The following is a 25,513-nucleotide window of genomic DNA, read 5'->3' as shown; positions in this document are numbered from 1 at the left end:
TTTTAGAAGCTACCACCTCCAGCTGTCCACTCTGCTTCTCTGCCAGAAACGGCCACCGTGGAGGACAGACAGCAGAAGCAAATGTGTGCTGGCTCCTCAGCTGCTGTAATTTACAGGCTGACATATTAACTTAAACTGATATGGATGGTGGTTTCAGATAATAGGCTGATTTGTGAACTGCAGCTGCAAGGAGCCAAAGCATGTCCTTGGGTGCTGCCCTGGCTCGGAGGTGATCTCCCAAGACCTTGTCAGAGCTCTTCTGGAAGCACTCTGCAATCGGCCGAATGCAGCGTCTACTTGGGAACAGTCCGTTTCACACATGGACCAACTTTCACCTGCAAAAGATAGTCTATAAAGGTGAAATTGTGTCCTTCAGCAGGAAGGGGAGACAGATCCACACTGCCACATGGAATGAATTAACCAAACCTGCTTTTGGAAGGAATATTGTTTTGCAGGAGGGAGTGCTGCAAGAAGACATGCTGTGTGACAGCATGCAAGATGCAGAAAGAACAGTAACGTAATGGCAGCTGACTGCTCAGACTGATTCCAATCATAATCGCTAATATGCCGACTTGCTTGATATGTATGGTACGAGTGATATTCAAAGTAACTGCCACCCAGACGTTAAATCCACTGTCACCATCTCTGTCACATACTCAGCTTTTGCCAGCACTGAACATAAGATGACAATTTAATCCTCGCACGCAGATAACAGTAGCACAGCTGGTGTAACAGTGTGCTAAGACTTCAGCCCTCGCAGGCCTTACATCTGCTTTCTTACAGCTTTGGAAAAGTCACCCATAAAATATGTGAGAGCTCGAAGAACTCGGCACAAGCGAACTATTTAGAACAAAACAAGAACCAAGGAAAATGTTTAGATTTCAAGCTCCACTGGGAAGGCAGTATTTTATTTTTGCCCATACATCACATAATCAAATGGATCAGGCTTAATAAATAATAAAAATTTACCAGAGGAAACAAAGGTGATGATGAATATTGGCTACTCAAAGCTTGCACCACTCCAGATTTTAACTTTTCCCAGGTTATTCATGTACCACTCTTGTTTGCTTCTGGACCTTCATTGTTTCTGCTGCTGTAACCCCTCCAAAAAAGGCAGTTCTAACCCTACTAAACAGATAATCCTGGAAATGCTGCAAGAGATTTTCAGTTCCTGGGAGCGCCACCACTCCATAGTTGGTAGGATTTAAACCCACAGAGGAAGATCCACAGTGGGTTTCCAGTTCTGTTCTTTAACCACGCTGCTTCAGCCACACATGCTTAGGGGTCAGCATCTCTTAACAGCCAGACCCTTTTGGACACGTTCATTGTTCCTTCAGTAAATCCTACTGAGATTAGATGGCAAAACTAGTTCTTTGTTTTTATTTTTAAATATCTTGTAAGCCTGTGTATTCTAAAGAGGATGAAAAAGGAATATAAACAAAAATTAAAGTTATGGGCCAATTCAAGCTTTGGTTTTTAACCATGCAAGTATGGATCATTTGGTTACTTTTTTTACTCAGTAATCTGAAGCAATTTACATGGAGACTTTGAAATGAAGCGAGAATTTAAAAATGATTCTGTTTTTTCTAGCAATAACTGCAACACTACACACTGCTATTACATTCTTGCAACCCTATATGCTTCTGCTCAAGTGACTGACTGTCTCTGAAGGAGTACAACCGCTGAATTCAAAGGGACCAGGTATGAAAGTTAAGTTACATACACAAATCTTTGTGGGATCAAAGCTCTAACATGCCCTGCAGGGCATTAGTCTACATCAAGAACTACTGAAATACTGAACTTGTTCACGGACTCTTGAAAATCGAAAGCATTATCGGTTACTCGCTGATGCGTGGCCAGCGTGTCTGGACTGTGCAAGAGACTGTATTTTTTCCAGACAACGGCTGCAATATAGTTTTCAACAAGTTTCATTCCATTTATTGAAAAAAAACCCCAAACCCACCAACAAACAGAAAACAACATACACACACCCCCCCCAAAGCTTATGGAAGGCCACAGAATAAGGCTTCTTTTCTCACGTCCAACTGCAACAATTTACGCAGTGCTTCTGGAAGCAAAAGGACTCAAATCAAGATGGAAAACGCCCAACCGATACTTCACAAGGGCCACCACACCATCAAAAAGCAGGCGTTCTATACCGAATCGAACCTTAAAGAGCCCGATTCCTCACAGAAACGCTCGGCCCGGCCACGGCCACCAGAAGCCGCGCCCGGGGGCGATCGCCGGTTCCCTACGTGAGGCTCCGGGCCCGGGGCCCTGGGGCCCAGCCTCCTCCTCCCGAGGGCTGCGGCGGGCCCTGCGCTGTTACCGGCCCGGCAGCCGGGGCTCCGGGGGATGAGCACGACGCGGCTCCGCCGCCCCCGTCACCCCCTCAGCCGCCTCCGACGGTCGGCGACGGCCCGGCCCGCTCTCGCTGGGAGGAGGCCCGGGCGGGGCGGGGCGGGGCGAGCCTCACCGCAACCCCGGCGCCGCACCCAATAGGCACTTACCTTACTGTTGCCAAGCGAACGGCGGCGCCCCCGCCCAATCAGGTGCGAAGGCCGCTGTTACCATGGCAACGGCGTCCCGGCGCCCGCGGATCCCCAGGAGGTGCGGGACGATGCCGGCACCGGCGGGCCCCGCTCTCCCATCCCGGGCCGCAGGTAACGACCCGGGGCTGGGGAACCCGGTAGACCGACGAAGTTCACTGCGGGGAGGTGGCCGGGAGCAGCGGGGGCCGTCCGGGGAGCCACGGCAGCGTTGTAGCGGCGAGCGGGGCCTGGCAGGGCGGCGGGAAGGCCCGGTGTTGGCGGCCTTTTCGTGAGGGAAGCCGGTCCCCGGCGGGGCGGGGAGGGCCCCGCCGCCCCCCCCACGCCCCGCCGGGGACCGGCCAGTGGGTCAGCTGCCTCCCTACACGAGCAGAGCTCTTGACTCACTCTAATAACTTTTCTTTTCCGTCGTCTAACGATGAGCAAAGCCCCAATCAAGGCAGAAAGTGCTGCGGGGTTTGCTTGCACCGGACAGCTCTGGAAACGGGGGTGAGGGACTCTGCGGTGAGCATGGAGGGAAAGGGGCCGCTCTGCGTTCTGTCAGGGTGAGGGCTGCAGGTTCGGACTGAGGGAAAAGATGGTGTGGCTGTTGAAATGCTCTGCTTTTCAAGCCCATCAGGTGTGGTGCATCTGTGAAAGCATACTTAAGAAAGGGTAAAAAAAAAAACCTCTTCAAGGGGAGGAAAGAAAGAAAAGAAATTCTCTTAGGGAGGAGGCTATCCCTAATTGCCCCTGATAAAGAAGAATCTGGTTGGTGTGTTTTTTATTGCACAGTTCATTTTGCCAGGAGTTCCTTCACCTTTTCTCTGAAATACCTGAAAGAGAGATGCTTTATAGTTTAGGATCTTTGTGGGCCAGTAGTCACTGCAAACAAACTTAGAGCATGTCCTGACAATCGGAATGACCTGCTCACACTGAGGAAGTACAGGGCAGTACAGGAGGCATCCTGTGTGTTATTGAACTTCCTTATTTGATGTGTTGTAGCTTGGCTTTAACTTCGGGGGAATTTCTGCCTTTGGGACACAAAAGTACACAGTCCCTGAGCTCATAATATATAAAATTCTCATTGCAAAATAAAATGCACATCCTGTAGGTTATCTCAGTCTTTTACATTACTCAACAAAACTGAATCTTGGAGTGAAACTTTCTGTATTTGCTGAAGAGCCATCATCTGCTGTTGTGAGAAGGCTATCACCACAGATTAGAGTGGTGCCAGGTCCCTGCCTGATCTGTTGGAGGTATGTTTCCAGCTGTACCACCTTGTTTGATAAACACAGGAACAAGTGAACGTGCTCAGCCACTTGAATAACATTAGACCTTTTAAGGGGCAGGGGCCTTCGGGGTGGTTTGTCATTGTGAGAGATACACGTGCCAGAATCCAGAAAATGCTGCCTTAGTATGTCATGCAGGGACAGCTTACGTGCAGGAAAGGATGTGGTATCTAAGTGATTGTTCGTTCTTTCTAGAGAGACCTTTCATGTTTGCTTTCATGTTTATTTGCTGTTTAGCATTTCCCATAAAGCAAGTCCTACTGCTGTTTCCCCTGGGTTTTATGAAGTAAGAAGAAAACTTTTTTGGTCATCCTAAGAGTAGGGCAAAATCTGGCTCTAAGTAGCTGATATTTCCAGAATCAGCCTTTCCCCCTCAAGCCATGGAAGGAGAATAGAGAGAAGTAGCAACTGCAGTCTGAGAATATATTAAGGATTTCATAATTGGAGTCAGGGAGGTAAGAAAAGGAAGGCAATGAGAAGACACCATCTTTACAGTGGATGGTCTGTGATTTGCACACCAGAATTTTTCCTACGGCTAACAAACACTGGTGAAGATGCTGCATGCCTTAGAGACAGGTAGCTCCAGGAAAAGTTGTGAGGTGGGAGGTAACAGCTGCTTCCCAGAAAACCCCTGCTTCACCCATCATTTGGATTTCAGGGTGACTTGCCCTGTGTATTGAGCGTAGGTGTCAAGGTGTTGGTAGTGGAGGGCTGCAGGGGGAGCCTCTGTGAGGAGAGGGCAGGAGCTGCCCCTTGCCAGATACAGCTGCTTCCAGCTGGCTCCAACAGATCCACTGCAGGGCACAGGTAAGCCCATCAGGTGTGGTGCATCTGTGAAAGCATACTTAAGAAAGGGTAAAAAAACCCCAAGCAAAATACAGCATAGCTGTGTTGACAGAGTGGGGATTGAAGGGAAAGAAAGAATTGTGAGAAACTGTTCTGCAGATACCGAAGTCAGAGAAGGACGGGAGGAGGAGGTGCTCCAGGCACCGGAGCAGAGATTCCCCTGTAGCCCCTGGAGGAGGCCACGGTAAAGCAGGTATTTCACTGCAGGCCATGGAGATGACTATGCTGGAGCAGATATCCACACTGCATCCCACAGAGGACACCACATCAGAGCAGGTGGGTATGCCCTGAAGGAAGCTGCAGCCTGTGGAGTCCCCAGGCAGGAGCAGTTCATGAAGGACTGTAGCTGGTAAAAAGGACCCACACTGGACCAGGGGAAAAATGTGAGAAGGAAGGAGTGTCAGAGAGAAGCTGCTATGGACTACCACCCCCCTTGCCCAGCCCCCTGCACTGCTCTGGGGGAGGGAGTAGAAGAGTTGGGAATGAAGGAGCGAAGCTGAGCCTGGGAAGAAGGGGAGGGTGGTGGGAAGGTGTTTTAGGGTTTTTGTCTTTGTTTTTCACCATCCTATTCTATTTTTAATTGGCAATAAATTAAATTAATTTTCCCCAGATCGAGTCTGTCTTGCATGGGTGGTAATTGGTAAGTGTGTTCTCCTGTCTTTATCTCAACCCATGAGCTTTTCCATCTTATGTTCTCCCCCTGTCCTGCTGAGGGGAGGGAGTGAGAGACCAGCTGCGTGGGCAGCTGGCAGCCAGTCCAGGTCAAACCACCACAGCATGGAAGCCTCTGGTAACCCATTTCAAGTCATGCAGGAGCTTATACTCTGATGTGGTTCTGCTGCCAGTTGTTTGCTATAACCCCATCATGAGAACAACAAATTGTGCTAGAGCCACAAACTGTTCACCCTTGATCTGCATGGAGGAATTCGTAGCCTTAATTGTTATCTGACAATTGCAGAGACTGTCACTCTTTCAAGGGGAATAAAACAAAATAAAGGACAAAGTAACAGTGATCCTTTTACATTAGGTTACATAAAATGTGTCAGGCTTTAAAAATAAAAAGAGAACTAAGAGAAAATGAAGGTGAGACTTGCTGTCTGTCTTGCCAAACACAATGCAAAACAGTGAAGCTTTCAGAAACAAATGGAAAAAGCATTCTGTTCTAAAGCTTCATTCATTCTTCCAAGAAAAGAAAAGGACATGGTCCCATGGTTCTGACTGAAACACTGTAACAGATCCTCATTATTCTGCCTGCCTCCTACATTTCTATCCAAACTGGCCAGAAATATGTGTATACCATTTGCAAGATCCATCCGTCTTGTAACTATAGTGAAACATGCCTCAGATGCAGGAACTTGGTATGTAGAAACTTGGGAAAGTCTTATCAATTAAATTATTGAAATGAGAGGAAATGAGGGCCAAATCTCTTAGTGGCTATAAATGCTGTAATTCTTCTGAAGATAGGAAAGCAAGCAGAACTATTCTGATTTATGGTAACTGAGGATCTTGCCCTCGCACTAGTAGGAGTGTACTTAAAAATATTAGCAATGGATCTGATTTATGACTTTTTATGCACCAGCATGAATTCCAAGTAACATATAAATCAGGAGCTATTCAGTGCAGGTAAGTTATTCTTGATTCATGCACTGATATTTTGCAGGTGTAAAGGCAGTGTAAGTGAGAAGAGAACCAGGCTCAGTATCCGATGAAACTTTAAGTTTGATTGCTCTGTACCTGCAATCTTTGACTTTTAGTATATAGACTTCTAATGGACAATGGACTGTTTCTGAAGGGTCTGTGAAAGATAGCTAAGAAAGGCAAGCTGACTGTTAGTAGACCAGGCAGACGTATACTTCCACCAGAAAATGTCTAGAGTCCAGAAAATACCAGTTGCACTTGATTTTTACAGGAGTACTTACTTTAGAGATCCATCCTGATTTTCTGAATTCAAAGAGAGCTTTGCTAATGACTTCAGCAGCAGCAGGATGTGCTTCTACTTACCATATTCTTGTTGTAGCCTAGTTACTGAGCCACATAGCTGTTGCTACCTTAGCTGTTTGAATTTGCTAACAAATTGATTTAAATATGTCCACTGAACCTGTAAAAAGGGCAGAGTAGTATTGAACGGTCCGTGAATTTCCCTCTGGCTTGGACATGGTACAAGTAGCTGGCACAGCCTCTTTAGTTTCAAACCCCCCGTACCTGAGATAGAGCTTGGTGCTGCCTGAAGAGGCAATGGCAGAATCAGCTTGTGTGTGTTTGTTTCAAATACACTTATTGTCTGCCTGTATTTATGATGGGGTAGATCTTGCAGCCAGAACCCCTTCATTTGAGCTCTCGGCCTCTGAGAAATGGACCCTTCCTGCTTACAGTTTCTAGGGAGTCAAACTTGCATGGGTGCCACTGCAAGTGTATCAGCCAAGAGACTGTAGTAATGATGACACTTAGCCATGTATCAGATGAAGAAGAAAAGGTTGTTTTCCACCTGAATGGTGGAGGAAGAATGCTTGGAGTCTAATTTCTTTTAATGGATGGCTACAGAGCTAGGACATCTGCCAGGGGTTACTGCTGTAGATGGGCTGTGCTAGTAAATTAAGTGTGCTTGTGACTGGTTTTTGGCACTGAGGCTAACTGGCATGGATGGAATAGCCTATGTCCAGACTGTTAAACACTTCTGACCCTCTGAAACAAGATGGCTGCGTGCAAACTGCCCATTGGGAATGGTTCCTGAGCAAGCTAACTACCGAAATGTGCCCAAGAAGCTGCTTGACCCAAGCTTGGGTCAAAACCCAGTAAGAGATTATTCAACAGTTTGAGTGTACAGAGGATGAAGATGCAGTGCCCAGTGACACTACCCAGCAACTGCTTAATTTGCCGCATGTTAAGCAGTGGAGATGGTCTACTCAGATCTACTTAATTTCGGTTTGATAACATGAAGATAGGATCGCTTAAGTTGTCAGAAAGGTGTTTGTTTTCTCTTCCTTTCCTTTCCTCACCAGTCCCCCCCCCCCCGCTCCTTCTCCCTAGTAGTCCAAAGCACTGAGCTAGGTAATGAAAACTTGAAGTGTTTGAACCATGGTGATTTTGTTTGTTTATTAATTTTGGATGTTTTTTTGAAGGGAGGTGGGGAGGGGGCAGAAGGGCTTTTCTGCCTGTGTAAAATGCTGCACAGTCCTGCATTTTTGCTAAAGGACTAGTAAGTCTTGCTCTTGTCCTGCTGTTTTTCACTTGGCCACGCAATGTCTGCTTTATTTTTACTTCTCATCTCCATTTACAGAGAATTGACTGACCCTCCTTATACGGCCTTTGTCATTTGTACATAGCATGCTAGATTTTCAGAACTCGTAGAACTCCCTGTGCTAACACTTTCTATACTGTTGTAATTGAGTGGCAGGAGCAAGGTGCTATTGATGCGCACATATCAGAGAGAGGAGTAAATATATTATACTGTCTGACTGCCACTCAGTTTGGGGAGAAACCAAATTTCTAATTTTGAATTACATTTGTAATAGAGGAAACAAGGCCTTTTAAAAGATTTCCTTTGAAGTGTCTGATTGGGTTAACTACATGAGTATCAATAGAGTTACCCTGTGATCCAGTGCATAAGACTGCCAATATTTGAAAGTATTTTTGTGACTAATGACTGTAAAACAGCACGGAAAAGATTGGGTGATAGCACCATCACCTGGATCTCCCTTATTTTATTAGCACTCAAAACACATTCCACATGGGCAAAGACAAACGCCTCATCATACCTGAGTAAGCCCCGGAGCGGCATCTCCCAAAGTTTTGAGTGGTAGAGCATCATCGATCTCCGCATTCCTACTGGGAGCTTGCATAGTGGTGTTTGCAATCGCAGGCGCTGTTCAAGCTGTATGGTTGCACAGAGCAGATGCAGACCGTTTAACATTGCCTAGCGGGTCACCAGTGAGCCACACTTACGAAACTGTTGCATATGCCATGCAATACTATCTCTGTCTGATTGTTATTTTCCCAGTTAGCTCTTCTGTTTATACTTACAGTATAGTTTGCCTCAGATTTCCTGGTGCGGAAAATTAATAATAGCTCTTCATAAAACAGAGTAATTACTGTAATGAGCTGGTGCCTGGTACATGCATTTTTCTCCTGCAAAAGCCTAAAAGTCTAAATAAACATCTAAGCAACTGTACTGCTTAATAAAATAGCAGGCTTTCTTAACTAAAAGGTTGTGGTTTTAAAGATTTTTAGAGTACTTTGATGTGCATAGCCTTCAAGATAATGGGCAAAAACATTTCCAGAGGTAATTCTGTGTTATTTGGTAAAGGAGTTAGTCATCTACCACTCTGGTCTCCTACTCTAAACTGCATATCTGAAAGTGCTGACATAGGAGATAGCTGTTGCTGACTAACAGTGACTAGATGAGAGGAGTTCACAATTTCTGTGTTTGTGCTGGACACTATCTCAGTCAATATTTTTATCAGCAAATTAGATCTCATGTCAAGAAATCAGGTTTTGTCTCACTTGTTGCTGTTGGCCGCCACAGTGCTTCTTATTCATGTCCTATATTCTGGTGTGTTTAAAACATAATCCTGTTTTAAACCCAGGGGAGACCATGGCCAGAGTGACAACTGCAGAAGACCTCAGTGCCTTGCACCTCTCCTCTCAGGGCATCACATTTACCCCAGGACCTCATTCTACAAAAAACAGAGCATCATTGTGTGGCAGCAGGTGGAGCTCAATTAAATCGGCTGCAGATTTGTACCGAAGTCTAAGCGTTCACAGCCTTGGGACTTGAAATCAAAATCCTCCTATTGCTCAGAGGACAAGCACTGTGTAACTTGCAGGTGGCATCATCTTCTTCAGTCCTTTCTGTCCTGTTGTTTGCTTGGGGTTCAGTGGTGCCTTTCAGTGTAGCAAGTTGCAGCGGCCAGGGAGCCCTTATGCTACTTGGGGTTTGGGGCACATTTCCCTCACTACTTTGAGAGAAGTTGTCTGTTACAGATGCACCGTGTTTGCTGGATCCTGTGGACAGGAGCAAAATCACTCTAGTTCTATTGATGGAGAGAGGGTGGAAGAGGGAGCCATGGCCCTTCTCACCCAACTCTTGTTCCTCCTGCTTGTATGTGAGGAAACAGGGTCTCTATTTTCTTCCCTTCTCTGAAGTCCACTGGAACTTGAGAGAGATGCCTGCTTTGGACGACTGTCTCGCTTCTGTTCTGAAGTCACTACAAGATCACTGTTTCCAATTATAACACATTACCAGGTTTGATATACATCTTGTCCTTTGGGAACTCATTTGAAATGACTATACCCTTACCACAGAAAGCTCATTTTCTGGAGGAGTAAGATTTATAGTTTGTTCCAATCAAGTATGAATTTGCTGTTAATCCCAATGTGGACATTCCTCTTGCAAGTAATTTTTAATTATTATCATGTGAGGCTTCCTCCATCACAGTTCATGTCACTTTTCCTCCTCTCCTTGCCATGTAGTTTTAGATTTAGGGTCAGATTCATTGTAGGAGTAAGCTGTGACAGCTCTATTGATTTCACTGAAGCTGTATCCAGCTGTGAATTTGAATGCTTTCTTTTGTCAGAACGGCTTGAAGTTGAAATGAAATGTGCAAGGTGTCCATGATTGTATACTTTCATTGTAAGGAAGGGATGAGCATAAGAAAAAATTTGGCTCTCATAAAACTGCAGCAAAGCTGTAAATAACAAAAAGCTGTATTTTGCCATCTTGCTTTCTGTAAACAAAGCTTATTCTGAAGGCAGTTACATTTTGTTTAAGAGCAGATCCTAGATTAATGTTTGGAAAAACCATAAATGCCTATGAACTAGCCTCAGTGTTCAGATTTGTGTACAAATCCTTCTTTGATTCAGGTAGAAGGTAATTAAATGCTCATAGCTGTGGCTGGATTTGGCTCATTAGGAATCCAAAAGAAACATCAGGGCAAATCTTTTGGTCCTTGTTTAGTTCTTATTCAAGTCTAATGAGAGCCAGAGGTGTCTTAAGTAATATAAGGCATCCCTGTACACTATATTGCACTGTCAGGTACTTCCACTCTCCATTGCTGGCTGTGTTTTCCATGGGAAAGGGGCTGGCATGTGCTACAACACTTACCAGCCATAGACTCCATATACAGACAATGAATGTTGACCCCACTACTACATGATATCTCTACCCAAAGCTCAATAACTGAATAAAGTCTCTAGATTTTACAGGGTGGAGAGATCCTCTCTGTAGTTTGAAGTGGGAAGGCTGCTGTCATGGAACACATCTATGCACTGTAACTTTATTGGTTTTTAACTTTTAAAACTTCAGTGTATATTCCAACTTACTGTTTTGGCTGTAGTAGCAGAAAGAGCAACCCCAGAATCTTTTATTTAAATACTTACAATTGTGTTTGGTTATTTATTGCTTTCAAATCAGTAGGCAAACAATAACCAATTTACTTAATATTTCTAGGAATTAACTGATTTGTATTGAATTCTCAGAAAAATATGTGATTTTGCCAGACTTAGGGGTATCTGGTGACTGCCTGATATATTTTACAGTTACGCCTGTGAGCTCCATCCCAGATTCCACATTATTCTCCTGGGACGTTGGGCAGATCTTACTTCAAAAGACAGCTGAAAAAGAAGATGAACTGAAAAAAGCATTTCAGATGCTTGATGTTGGTCAGACTCTGACAGTCACAAAGGGTGAATTCAGGACAGTGGTTGAAACCTTTCTCTTCCATCTAACAGAAGCCAAATTTGATACTGTGCTGGCAGAGGTATAGCTACGCCATTGCTGTTTATAATCATTTAGAGGCTGTTCCTGTTTACATCTAGAGCACAATTTCAATGGGAGCAGGTTCCAGACCAATATTATCAAAAAGATGCTAGACATGGTCAAAATCTTTTGTTCAAGTGAAAGCCATAGAAAACTTGCAAAAGCAATGTGAGGTAAATTTGACAATTGGTATGTTTATATGAGGATTTTGTCTGTGTAGTGTGTCTCACTATTTGAAAGAGTTGTAATTTACAAGCAGATTTTTTGATTAAAAAAAAAAACCCTCACAGCTTAAATTCATATACATGCAGTGTTATGAATATGCATAGATTAGGTTGTGAACTTTGAGTCAGAGACCAGCTGTTTTTTGTCTGCACGATTAGTTTCTCAGCTCACTTTTGGTATTTGCTACCTTATAAACCATCGTCAGATTGGACTTGAAGGAACATTGGGTGTTTATATCATATCATGACTGACACTTATCAAAAATAAGGGAAGATTCTGATGCCAATCTACACCAGCATTACTGTACACTTAAATTTCTGTCCTGAAAGTGTAGGTGACTAATTTTTATATATATTCTTTTTTTCTAATGTACTTGACTCTTGTTTATTTATTTAATTTGAATGATCTGATCGATTACATTTGCATTTTAAACTAATCAGCCTGTAATGGGTTAGGCCCATTTCAGCCAAGATTGATGTTAAATTCTTTGCTAATACTGCATTATCTTTAGGGGTACACATATACACCTGAAGCAGAAAAAGCCTTGGCTCTGTGTAAGCACTGCTCAGCAATAAGGAAAACATCTCCGTATTACCAACACTGTTTTCAGCACAAATCCAAAACATAGCCCCATACTAGCTACTATGAAGAAAATTAACACTATCCTAGCCAAAACCAGCACAACGCATTAAATAGTCTTTTGGAACAAGAGAAGGATGCATCAGTGACGCTGATGAGAATGGATATACTTTCATATATACATGTGAAAGATCATAGAGCTAGAGAGTTGAGAAATCTTTATCTTACGTGATGGAAAGACTTGGAGGTTGTAACTTGTTTGGGAGGGAATTACCAGATGTTAAATTAATGCTCTGCTTAATTCTTGACAAGTTGCTGAGAAGTAATAATCCATAATACACAAAACAAAACCAAAATTATAAGATACATTTATTTTTGCTGTTTAAGAAAAGAATGAGTAATGCAAATGAAGTATTTAAACAATCTAATATCACTGTAGGACTTATCCATGTATATTGAAATACAGACCCCAAATATTGGCAAAGTTACTGTGCCATGTCTCAACTTCCTGTCAAAGTTCACTAAAACTGCCAGGAGTACCAGCATGCTCAAACGGTAAGTGTTCCATATTATGCAGGCAAATTGCTTCTAAATTGTAGTCATGAATCACGTGCGAGTTGTCTAGCTCTCAAGGAGGAATCTAGCTGCTAATGTGAGCTTCTAGTGTCATAGAGATATGATAGACTTTTTTCTAAAATCACTTTTTCTGTATGGGTAATTGGCGTAGTTGCCATAGGAATGTTACCTGATTGCCAAAGGGAAGGGAATGGTCTGCCAAGCCACTGATCTGCTACTGGGAAAATATGAAGTCTTAAGACTAATCAGTCTGTTCTCTAAATTAACAATGAAAGTTGTTGTGTATGAAAGAAATTATAACTGATTCAGTTTAATAGGGATTTGAAAGCATGCCACTCAGCTTGACACGTCTTTAAGTGAAACATAGAAGCTAAGGCAAGGGACCCAATAATGGGAAAGTTATAGTGTTTCAGGATTCAGTCCTTTAGGAGTAAATAACTCACATTCATCTTCATTTCCAGTGCAAGTAATTTTTCAATAATAAAGTTGAGAAGACACCAGCTGTGTGTGAACTGGGGTTAAGTTTGGATTCTTACCATCAATGAAGTAAATGGAAAGTAGAGCCGTACTTGATGTAAAAAAAAAAAATAATTAAAAACAAACAAACAAACCCCAAACCCAAATCTGTACTCTCGCAGTAGCTTTCTTAGTGAGTACTAAATATTTTTCACACCACACCCCTCCCCCCCAGCCCTAATAAAATATAAAGGGTGAAATTCTGTAAGGGGATCTGCAGGGAAGTTCCTTTTCCTTCAGTTTGCCCTGCGGGGTTGTATGATCTAGCCTTCAATAAATAGTTGCCTCAAAAAATATTCTGTAAATTCCAGTCCGGCTTTGTTCCCAGCAAGTGCAAAGCTAAGAAAACTCTCAGACAAAGAGAGAATGAGAGAGTGTAATACTGAGGATACAAAAATGGGATTAGGACTTTGAAAGGAAGCAGGAGGAAGAAGAGGAGCAGCAAAAGAAAAGAAGAAAAAGGGAGGGACCTAAGCCACTTTCTCCCAGAGAGACAGGGGAGCTTAAAAAATTCTAATTAATTAGTGAAAACTAATTAAATAACAAATGAGGGATCTTTCCTGGAATAAAAGGTTAATCTTTTCTTTATTACATGCAATATAATAAAACGGTAAAGCTTTTTGTACGCTTGGGGTTGGATTTTCTTCCGCTGTTCGAGGAGAATATACAAGACGTGACTCTTGATTTCCTTTTAAACTCGCCCAAATGCGGAAAGTAAGGATCAGGCTCAGACGCTCTTGTCTTCTGGCCGGCGAGTTTGCTGGGGAACCGCTCCGAGGTGTGCGGGACCGGCCCCGGCGTGGGTTTGCGGGAGCCCCCGGGCACGGACACCCGTGGTTTGCCCACGGGAGGGCAGCACCGGGGCTCTTCGCCGGGAATTTTGCTCGAAGCTGCTTCTCCTCTCCATTGAGAACTCCAGCCGTTCCGCTGAATGCGGGGGCTGAAAGGATGGCAGAGCGTGGCTTCTCGGATTTCATCCCGCAAATACAGATATGAATACAAAAGGGCTTTTCAGGAGCAGTCCGTTAAGGCTGAAACCAGAGCAGGAGGTGTGGAGAGTGGAATTCGGCACCTGCAGAACCCACCAGCGAAAGTAAACTTGGCTGGTAGCTGACTCTGAAAACGACCCGCTCTGGTGCTTGGTGCAAGTCAATAGGATGCGGAAACAAAAGCAAAAGCAAGGCGATGTATTTTTAATTTTTAAAAGCGTTTTAAAAGTTACTGGTGACAAGTGGATCTCAGATTTGTGCTGGGGGAGAAGGGGAGGAGGAGACACACTTCTTGTTCTCTGAAGAGCACTTGACGGGAGCAGAGGAGAGGGGAGAACTGGCACTCTAACTTTCTTGACCTTGGGACTCCCTAGTACTCTGTCATCCCAGGGGCCAGATCAAGCTCCTAATAAGCCTTTGTCTCCCTTACAGCAGCCCCCAAAAAATCCTTCAAGAAAATATATTTTACACTGACAGTCATCACGCTTGTGGTAGAGGAGCAGCTGCCACATCTCCGTTCTGCTCAGGGATGCAGATTTGTGGTGATTTTCTCCAAGACCAGTGCAGAGCTGTGAAGAACAGCCACAACGAAGGCAGCGTCAAGCCACTTTCTTGCATTTATAGTTGTTCACATGCTAAAATAAAACTCTCGCATTGATGTCCCTACAGTGGTCGGTCTTCAACGGTACTGTGATGCACTTGTGTTTTATGTTCATTGATGCACTTGTGTTTTATGTTCATCTAATCTTTTTTATTATATTTATTTTGAGGTTGAACAGGCACAGTCACCAAACAATAACATTAAGTCAGCTGGAATCCCTGCTCAAGGAGAAAGTATGCTGACCACAGTAATAACAGAAACCACATGCTGGGGTAGTAATTCATTTCAGATAAGTAGGTGTTGCTCTTGATGTACCAATATCAATTTAGTAATGTGTTTAAAAGGATGTTGCCCTGTTGTATCATGAAGACGTGGTCATACTTGTATGCTTTTTTGTAGTTTTTTTTGTTGTTGTTTTGCGGTTTTTTATTATGCTGAAGTACTAAGTAGATTATAAAGCCTCTCTGATCCACACTGTGAGTCCCTTTTTAGCATCAAAAACCTAAGCACTCTTCTCTTTCAAGCAGTCTTGCAACAAATCTCTGGTGTAGGACTGGCATAGTCCCACTGTGATTTTATTTCTTAGTTACTAGATGCTTGTGGCTTGAGTAACAATGCTTGACTTATTTAAGAAACTAGATTCTCCATGGCAGTACAATTTCTGTAATTGTTTAGCCCTTTGCAAGACTGATGTAAAACATTTTGTCACATTAGAAGAACGGTATTTTATGCATTTTGTACTCTTTTTGCTTAGAAGTATCCGGCCACCTGAGAGCTCAGTCTGCTTAAATCTCAACACAAATTTGAACTGCACAAACCCACTTTTTTAAATCGAGGAGAAAGTGGTGGTGTGATTATGGGAAAGCTAGATTTTTATTATTTTATTTTTGCACAAACTGAGCCATGAAAATCTGTTTATCAACATCATAGTATTTTATTATATTTGGGCATTTGCAAGTTAACCTAATGTCACATATCATGCCTAATAATAGTTATTATTTACAAGGACACAGAAGAGTATTCCATGCCTTCTAGAGCACTGTGTGACAGTCTGTTGGCTCTACCCTAAGACTGTTCATAGAAGAAATACATTAAAAATAACCTGATGTAAATTCCAAGGAAAATCCAGCCTCCTGCTGTGCTTGGCATGGGCTTGGCCTGTAATTTGGGAGGGAGAAATAAAATCTTTCTGATTTCACAGCTGTTATTGCACCTCAGGGCTGCAGTAGTATTTGCAACCCATTTGCTTCCCTTCCACTGAGTAGGACATCTGAATATATCCTCACTCTAGTCTGAATAAAATATTAACATATCGCAAGGCTGTTAGGACAGATTGTATCCAAGACAATCTTTTCTCGCTGTGGAAAAGCCTATCAATCATAACTTGGTATAGTTGTTATTAATGTCATAGCTTTTATTCATTTGGCTATATGCGGCTAACTGAAGAGTAACGTTTACGTTTTCATGTTAAGCGTTTCCTATCACAAAAGAAACTGCTGAAATATATTCTTATTACAGAATTTATGAATTGAAAATATCCTCCAAAGTCCTGATTAGAGGTAAATTTAATTTACAAGGTTCTATGTGGGGTTTTTGGTTTTTTTTTAACAGCATTGTGAAATAGAGCTGTTATGTATATTTTACTACATTAACAGAAAACATCATTAACTTAAGGCAAGGTTACTGCCTTATATATATCCCAGGAACAATTCAGTTAAAGAAGTACTGCAAGATATATAAATGCGTGATGTACACAGATAATTATTCAGATACACTTAAGAGTTCATATACTCTTTTAAGTATTTATCTGTCATTTATCACAGCGGTTATTCCCAAGCCGAATCTTATTCTGCTCCTGTTTGGATGCACATCATCAGTCAAGGATACATTTATATTTGTAAATCTGATTGGGTTTTGAATATGTATGTGCATGTTAAAAAAAAAAAAGAGAAAAAGTTCTTAATGTCCTCAGTAAAATACAGAATAGTAATTTTATCCTTGTATAGGCAGAAAGCTGTATTTGGACCACCGACCACATGAACCTTTATTTAGACATCATAACTAGCATAATGGCCAAGATGAAGTGTGCTGGTTTTGGCTGGCATAGAGTTAATTTTCTTCACAGTAGTTAGTATGAGGCTACGTTTTGGATTTGTGCTGAAAACAGTGTTGATGATACAGAGATGTTTTTGTTACTGCTGAGCAGTGCTTACACAGAGTCAAGACTTTTTTTGCTTCTCTCACCACCCCACCAGCGAGGAGGCTGGGGGGACACAAGAAGTTGGGAGGGGACGCAGCCGGGACAGCTGACCCCAACTGACCCAAGGGATATTCCAGACCATAGGATGTCATGCTCAGTGTATAAAGCTGGGGGAAGGAGGAGGAAGGGGGGACGTTTGGAGTAATGGTGTTTGTCTGCTCAAGTCACCGTCACACATGATGGAGCCCTGCTTTCCTGGAGATGGCTGAACACCTGCCTGCTGATGGGAAGTGGGGAATGAATTCCTTGTTTTGCTTTGCTTGCGTGCGCAGCTTTTGCTTTACTTATTAAACTGCCTTTATCTCAGCCCACAAGTTTTCTCACTTTTATCCTTCTGACTCTCCCCCCATCCCACTGTGAGGGAGGTGAGTGAGTGGCTGTGTGGTACTTAGTTGCCAGCTGGGGTTAAACCACGACATCAAGAAAATCAGCAGGTGGTTCAGAGCATCTCCTAGTCAGTGAAAAAACATAGGGGGGAACCAAGACCTCACAGGTGGCCTTGGATTTCTCATCACTGTTGTGCACTTAGAAACTCTAGCTATGCTGACAGTTCACTTAATCAAATGATCCAGGGCTGGCCTTGCCTGGTTTTATAACACCAAAGTTATTGTATTTGTTGGAAGTGAGCCTTAGTGCCTTTGTAGTCATTCTTACTTGCTCAGTAAAGCATAGCTAAACTAGGAAAAGATTTTGAGTATTTCAAATGCCAGGGCAAATCTCTACATTTAGTTTTGACTTTAGGAGTCCTTCTATCATTTCTAGTCAAATGTAGTAAAATATTACTCCTGAAGGGGAAAAGCAGGTTTAAAGAAAAAACAACCAACCAAAAAACCTCGAACAAACAACTGATCAAGAAAGAAAAGTAACAGCAAATTGTAGGAAAATGGCCACAATGTTTAGGATCCACAGTGCTGCCTCCTAAGAAAAGAACAGCCTCAGAAGGAGGGCCAAATGCTGAACAGATGCGTGCCTGAGAATGTAAATGGTGGTGCATGAAAGAACTCTTTTTCTACTGACTCAGTGAGTGTTCAAGGTAGTAAGGCAGCAGTGTAGCTGGGATACTTATGCACTTCTTTATGTGCTGTAACAAGAACCAGAACTTTCATAGCATACCAGAAGCCCAGACTCTTCTTTTCCATGCTCCTGGCCTGGCTCAGTAGAGACCTCTTCAATAAAGGGCAACTTGTCTTCTAAGCATCCAAATCTGTCTTCTTTTTCTTTATAGAGTGCAATTTCACTGACTTGGCTGCTAGGACTCCAAAAATAGGGACAGGATTTGTTCCCCAGTGATACTTGCAAAAGGACATGGCACCACACAAAGGAGCCTCAGCTTCAGTGATGCAGTGTTCCTAAATGTTAAAAAAATAAAACTTTGTTCAAGAAGAGCTTGCAACCTGAAACAGTTTTTTTAATGGCAGTGAAAGGACTCTCCTGAAGTGAGTCAGCCCCTCCAAATAATAGTTTCCTTAAGAAAGGAATCCAGCAAGTATGAAAAAGAAATAACTAACACTCCGTTTGCTGGAGTGCAAAGATGGCTCTGTACTGCATGTACGCATCCATTTTATGTGGAGGTCTTTTACTCATAGCTGGATGGTGGGAGTGGGAATATTATATTAGCTAAGTTCAGGCCCCAACTGTTTCTCTTTAAAGATTACTGAAGTACTGGGATTGATTTGCATTTACAACAAGCCTGTTCATGTAAAGCAGAATGTAAAGAGAACTGAAAATTGATTTACTTTGTGTACGCATTGCACAAATTTCAAGGTCTCTAAAAATTGCTAATGGGTTGTAAAGGGCTATCAATATGAACAAGCATCAGGCCCATATATTTTCCTCACTCCTCCTACTTTTATGTCCCCTCCCCCATTAATTTTTGATTTTATGTTTATGAGGATCTGAAAATAGTCTAATTCTTTTCTATCTGGTTTGGGCCTATCTTTACCAGCTGGTAAATAGGAAATGTTCACTGTAGGAAGCCAATACTCTGCAGAGTGTAAACAGATGGAATCAATATAAAGTGACAAGTTAGACTGTGCTACTGAGAATACAGAGCCAAAACTAAGAGCATAACAGTCACGATACTTATTTTGTTCCAATTCATTTGGTACTGAATAGCACTTCATATATGCACAGCTGTGTCCTTCCGTTTTTTACTTTCTTTCTTCTGGTTTGATGATGACAATTTCAAAGAAAAACTTTAATTAAAGATTTTACACAAAATGGCCCAAAGTAGAATATAGGGAAAATGAGCACTGATGTGTTTATAGCAAGAGAAGAAAATTTTTCAGGCATTTATTTTCTTTCTTTCTTTTTTAACAAAACAAACAAAATCTGATGCGTGTATCTCTCTGTGCGTAATATGCTAGATCGGTAGATCTTCGCAGATTGAAATATTCCTTTTGCCGATAAGGTATATAACCATACCTCTAATAGCTTCCCCGTCATCCCCCTTGTTCCCCTGGTGCCTGCACAGCCGGGTGCCACGAAGGGCAGGACATGGAAGCATACATCTCTGCGTGGGTGCGCTGGCCGAAGGGAAGGGGACAGTCAGGCAGAGAGACTGCTACAGCCTGCTGCCAGGCTGTCCTGAGACAGACTGGAAGCAGAGGGACTGAGGGTTTTCCTTTTCCTGCCCTGGAGCCCTTGCCTCACGTGCACCTCCTCCACGCTCGAGAAGGGTGTTTTGGAGACCGTGGATCTGATGCACAGTCTCTTCAGGGACGGTTAGAGGGGTGGTAAGCTTCCAAGCTGTCCTGTGTTGCAGGGTTTGCCTTGAAAGCATATCTGAGCTCTAGTCCTTTTGCCAGAGAGAGTGCCAGGTGTTATAGTACGGGTTTTTCTTTACTAATTTATGCATTTTTGACACATTTTCACAAAAATGGAAGAAGGCAGCATGTTTTACCACTCTGTCCCCAACTTGTTCCTTGCAGCATATTTCTTAATGCTGCCATTAAAATTTTGCTATTTTTGCTTTCTTGGCAAATAATAACCCCAGATTTCCCATATGTTGTTTATTAGGGTGACTGTACGGCTTTAATGAGGGGCAGCAACCGCAAGTTTGAACACAGATATTTCTTCTGATACTCATGTCAAGGGCAAGCGGCTTTTACTCCTGCAGAAGAAACACTGGGTCTGTCCCAGTCTCCTCCATGCATATCCCCCTAGGTAGGCAAGCCATCGTAGCGCATCTGTGCAGGACTTCTCCTCCTTCCCATCCAGCCAGCTGCCCCCTCCGCAAAGCACAATTCTTCTAACTATAATGCTAGGGGCCTGCTTGTCTCAGGGATTCCCTAAAACCTCTTTCAGACTCATTCAACATCAGAAAGAAGGTATATGTTATTGTAGGCAGAATTCAGGAGTTTGGGGTAATTGGAACGCATGAAAGCCCCTTTCCAGATCTCCTTCCCACCCTGGCCAAATACTCTGAGCCACCAAGCAAGTTCCATAAAGGCTGGGAGAGGGAAGCAACGCATGACGCAGGTGGCACCTTACAAGCCCAGATCCATGGGACACACAATCGCTGAGAAAAATGCCTCGATAAACAGTGATCGGCAATACTTGGCTGGGTAGCAAAATGAACTTCAGTGATTTGTGGCATGAAATTGTCTCACAGTAAGCTGCAGTCAGTGTAAGGGACGGTCTGGAAGTTCCTCCTGTTGTGATGCCTGTAGAGGATGTGTTTTCAATGGATATCCTTTGTGCTTCTGTAGTATAAGAAAATATTTAAAATAGTCATTGTCTTCCTTCTTCCCCAGGGATCCCCAAGTGCTTTACATGCATAAATGCTGCTGAAACGCAGTCACTGCTGGGGTGGGGAGCAGCAGCCAGCTGGCACGTGTCAGTGACAACAGAGCGCGTTATGCCAAAGACACTATGGCAAGGTCCTGTGGTTGCTAAAAGTGCTGTGATAGCACTAATACTCCAGGGAACGAACAGGAACATTGCTTCTAGTGTCTTTGCTGAAAGATTCTGGTAGCAGAAACTGGTTGGTACGTAGCTTATCTAACCTGTACGGACAAATGGTCATATCAAGCTGACAGAAAAATGTACCACCAGTGCCAGGCACCACAGTATCCAAACCTGTGCTTCACTCATTAAATAATACTTCTCAGTTCAATCTGATTACAGGCAGAAATGAATCAAGATTACTGCTTTTCTTTCTCCATGAAAAGCTTGGAATTGTGATGGAAATGTTTTGCTGATCATGGCAAGGGAGAGAAATCCTAGCCTGCTCTGGTGAAGTCTAATCCTTTCTTTGAATTTGAATTTTCTTTGTTGTTTTATATATCTATCACTATAGGAAAACACTTCTTTTTCAGTGAATAAAAACTGGTTTTCCTTCTTCATGTCTTTAGCCAGATAAAAAGCTTTATGCTTTTCCACCCTTTTTTTGCCAGGCAGAGTTGCCAAGGAGCAGTCAAATCTGCCTGATTCATAGCTACTTACTTTGGGCAACCTTTGCTTACATCAGTGGATGGTTATAGCCACAAATAGGCCTATTCATTCTGCATAAATGCTCTGCAGTGGGAGTACTGGACTTGGAATCTCAACTCTTTTGGTGAAAACAAACAAGATATGAAATCTTGGTTCCACTGAAGTACTGACTTCCCTAACATCAGGATTCCCTCCAAGGATTTTTCTCCTTACTCCTGGTAGCGCTACAGAGCATATGCAACTGAGCTGGACTTAATTCTGTCTCAGGCAGCTGCATTCGAACGAGTGAGTAAGGAGCAGTGGCAGAATCTTTATTATTGCTGCTATTATGTGAGCCAGAAAGAACACCGCCTGACTCAGCTCCCCAGTTGCATTTTCAGAAACAGCAGTTAAAAAGAGTGATATTTTTGAACAAAGCTTTATTCTTGTAAGCTGAACAATTCAACACAGAACAGATTAAGCGTGGAAGCCGTCAATACTACTTTTATTGTCAGTTTTCAGTTTGTAAGCTTACTTTAAGTTCCAGGTTGCTGAGACTTTTAACAGACTTGGAGAAGACAGTTGCAATTGCTAGAATGTTAATATATCTGTCAGTTTGTCCCATGTATACATTTTCTTTCAACCCCTAAATCTTCTTGATTTTGGTAATTTTTGAAGTGAAGGGGGAGGGGGGGAAGAATGCTTTGGTATATGTAGAACAAATAATTCACTGATATTCTGGAGTTCACTGATACTTACGAAATGTATACCTGCCTTGATCTTTGATATTTGGTTTCCAGCAAGTCTCTGGGTTTCAGTCATTGAAGGAAGATCATCCTCTGCCTACTGTTTAAAATATCTGAATCATATCTGAAATTCATTGCTTTGCCAAAAAGAGCTTTGAAGTTTACTAGTGCCATTTGAAGAAGAAATTGCCTTAGACTTGAGTAAATGCAAAATATTCATTTCTCATGGAATGTTATTGTAAAATTTTCTGCTGTGCCAGGGAAGGTTGTCCTGTATTATCAAAATAGGTATAAAATGGCATTTGGTATTATACCTTAGCAAAGCTCTCCAGTGCTTGCATTTGTTTCAGTTGTGTCAGTATTGGTTTCTTGTTCATTGAAATCACCTGTAATGTGTAGATTGCAAAGAATGTGAAAAACATTATCAGGTGCTGCAGACTTTTTAACTACAGCTGTGCAGGGTGGACATAGAGGCACACATTAAGGCAAGTTCTTGAGATTGCCTGTTTTAGGATGAAGGACTCAGAATTTGAAAAGTAAGTAAAGAAACAGCTGTGATTTTTCTGTGAGGCTAATAATATGATGTTCTGAATGACAGTGGCTGGGGGCTGCTTGCAGCAGGCTAATTTGACACTTTATCTTCTGTATGCAAGTTGCAGCCTTCAGCCTTTCTCTGACTAAATGCATGCAATAGTAGGCAAGGATAAATATGTTGGTAATTCATTCCAAAGGGATGAGTCCTGCATCAGAATTCATCCCAAACAGCTTGATTTTCAGGATGGGGGTTAAGATGCTAGAGGGACAATGTGGGACTGCTCTTGCCTGCAGTCTCATGGAGTGACATTGGGGGTGGATGTTCTTGGTCTCAGACCAGGACAGGGTTGAGGAATCTGAATGGAGATGCTGGTGTGTGCTCCACTCTGAAAGCTGAATAGAAGAGATACTGAGAACGCCAGAGGCTTTTCCAGAGGAAGAAGTAGTGGAGAGAGGAAAGGATTTCCTTACTCTGCTCATAAGAGGTGTTAGGACAGCCTTTTGCTTGTCCCTTTCAGTTCCTTTGGCTGATGTGGGGTATACATAAGACATTTTTGAAATATTATTCCCCAGAACCAATGTATCAAGAGGACAATGTGTGTGTGCAGGACTTATCTACAGGAGGCGGGAACCCCTCCCTTTCACAGCTGAATTGAAATTGTTGGCTTCTGAATGAGAAGGTGTCTTCCCACTTCTGCTGAGACCAGTGAGTGGAGAAAGCCAAGAGCCGTTGCCTCTCACTGGAAAAAAGATCCCGATAGCCAGATGACTAGTGGAATCTTGCCTTTGATAAAGACAAAACCTCCAATTGGCTGTTTTGTGCTTCTGCTGAATTCCTGCAGGTAGTTTGAATGTGACTGGTTTTTTGACCGTGGGGCAGAAGAACGCTGCTGTTTGAAATAAAATGGTACCGTGGCACATCTTCACATCCTGTGCGGCTTGAGGCAGGGAACAGGGAAATGTTGTGTCACGGGTACTGTGGTTTGCTTCCTCTCCCCTTAGCGTGTTTTTCATGTGGAGTGATATGGTGGAATGGAAACTCAGAGGCTGCCCCCGAGTAAGGTGAAGCCAAAAAGCAAGGAGCAGCTTGATTCAGTGACCCGGTCATCTAGGCCCGGTAGTTGGTTCACCAGCAGCCTCAGAAGAAACACTTACCCTTTTAGGGCTGTGGTTTGCACAGCTACGTGAGGGAAAAACACTTGCTTACCTCAGGGGTACGATGTGAGCCTTGATTAATATTTGTGTAGCGTTTGGAAACTAGATTGCTCCATTTGTCAATGGCAGAGCAATGGCTAAGTATTAATATTGGGATTCCGTATGTGCTTCAGATATGGTGGATCCAGCGCCCCTACTAGTTTGTCCTGACAGAAGCTGTAGCAGAGCCGGCTCTCTCGGAGCAGGGACGTGGGGATGGGAAGGAGCCGGAGCTTTGACGGCAGCAGGACTGGCAAGGAAGAAGGATGGCCCAAGCGTGTTGGGGTAAGAGAGTGCATTTCCAAAGAGCATGTGGAATACTTGCTTAGTATCCTTGCCAACAGGCTGCTGGGAAATCGTGCTTATGAGGCACCGTGATGGAAATATTGAAAGAGATCAAGTGATGACAATGCCTGTGAATTGATGCCAATGACATGCAGGGAGATCAGCTACAAACTGCCTTAAACCAACATGAATCTGATGTTACATGCTCTGCTTCCAAAGAATGCTTAGCGTCTTATGATTTTGAATGACTTTTTGTGGATTTTGGAGTCTATGAAATCCATCAGGAAATACCACTGGAGATATTCTTTGCTGGACAGGGACTTAAAAGAAAATGAAGCAAATTAGGATGGTACTCTATAGCTTGAGGATTTTTGTTTGGATTTTTTATTTGGATATTTTTTCATTGTGAACATCTTCCAAAATAATTTTTGTCAGTTCATATTGCCTGGCTACGCTATTTCACTTTGTGTATTTTTTTTCTGGTTGGGATACTTTCCAGAATTAGATATCAACAAACCCAATTAAATAATTTGGTACAGGCAATTATAGAACAGAAGCAATACTCTTCTAAAGCAGGCAATCAAAAAACCAAAATGATACTTTATTTGACAATAAACCTTGTGTTTGGCATTGCAGTCTGAAAGGTAATAAATCTATAAAAAATGTTACTACATCTCGTAAGTGCTGAATAATAAAAAAGAACACAAATTTTTGTTTGGGGGGTTTAAAGCTCTAAAATGATGAGATTTTATCAGAAAAGCTTCTGAAGCTTAACAACTAAAAGTAAGGGTTACAAGTCACCTCTGTATGAAACAACAGGATATCAGAAATAATACAGAGATTAAATGTAACACTTATTTTCTTTTCTTACTGATGGAATATCACACAAATGACTTTTGAAGAAGCCTATTAAATTTGAGAATGTTTAAATATACCCAAATTATACTTGAATTTCTTATTATGGGTGAACCTTAAAGCAACTGAAAGTGTATTCTCAAAGCACAAGTTGCAAGATAATTAATGTTAATAATACATTTAAGGAGGTATATTAACGTCCTAGTCAAAGGAACCAAATGTTTTTCTTTTGAAAGTGTGGTTAAAATCATGGGCCAAATTGACTTCTGTGCTGGTAATTTTGCACTGATCCAGTTAAATCTCAAGGACACCATAAAACA

At 42.6% G+C, this 25,513-nt stretch overlaps 1 protein-coding gene across 1 annotated transcript in view; it reads left to right on the top strand.

The window, feature by feature from the left end:
* Positions 1–284: 284 nt before the first annotated feature.
* The window catches only part of EFCAB6 (EF-hand calcium binding domain 6), a 115,832-nt gene continuing 90,603 nt past the window's right edge, over positions 285–25,513 (top strand). Inside the window, 3 exon segments of the mRNA XM_049822273.1 lie at positions 285–357; positions 2,194–2,610; positions 11,201–11,421. Of these exon segments, the coding sequence (XP_049678230.1) occupies positions 285–357; positions 2,194–2,610; positions 11,201–11,421 (711 nt within the window).

This window comes from Accipiter gentilis, chromosome 18, assembly GCF_929443795.1.
Source record: "Accipiter gentilis chromosome 18, bAccGen1.1, whole genome shotgun sequence".
In the NCBI taxonomy this organism is placed as follows: Eukaryota; Metazoa; Chordata; class Aves; order Accipitriformes; family Accipitridae; genus Astur; species Astur gentilis.
This window is presented reverse-complemented; position numbering and strand designations above follow the sequence as displayed.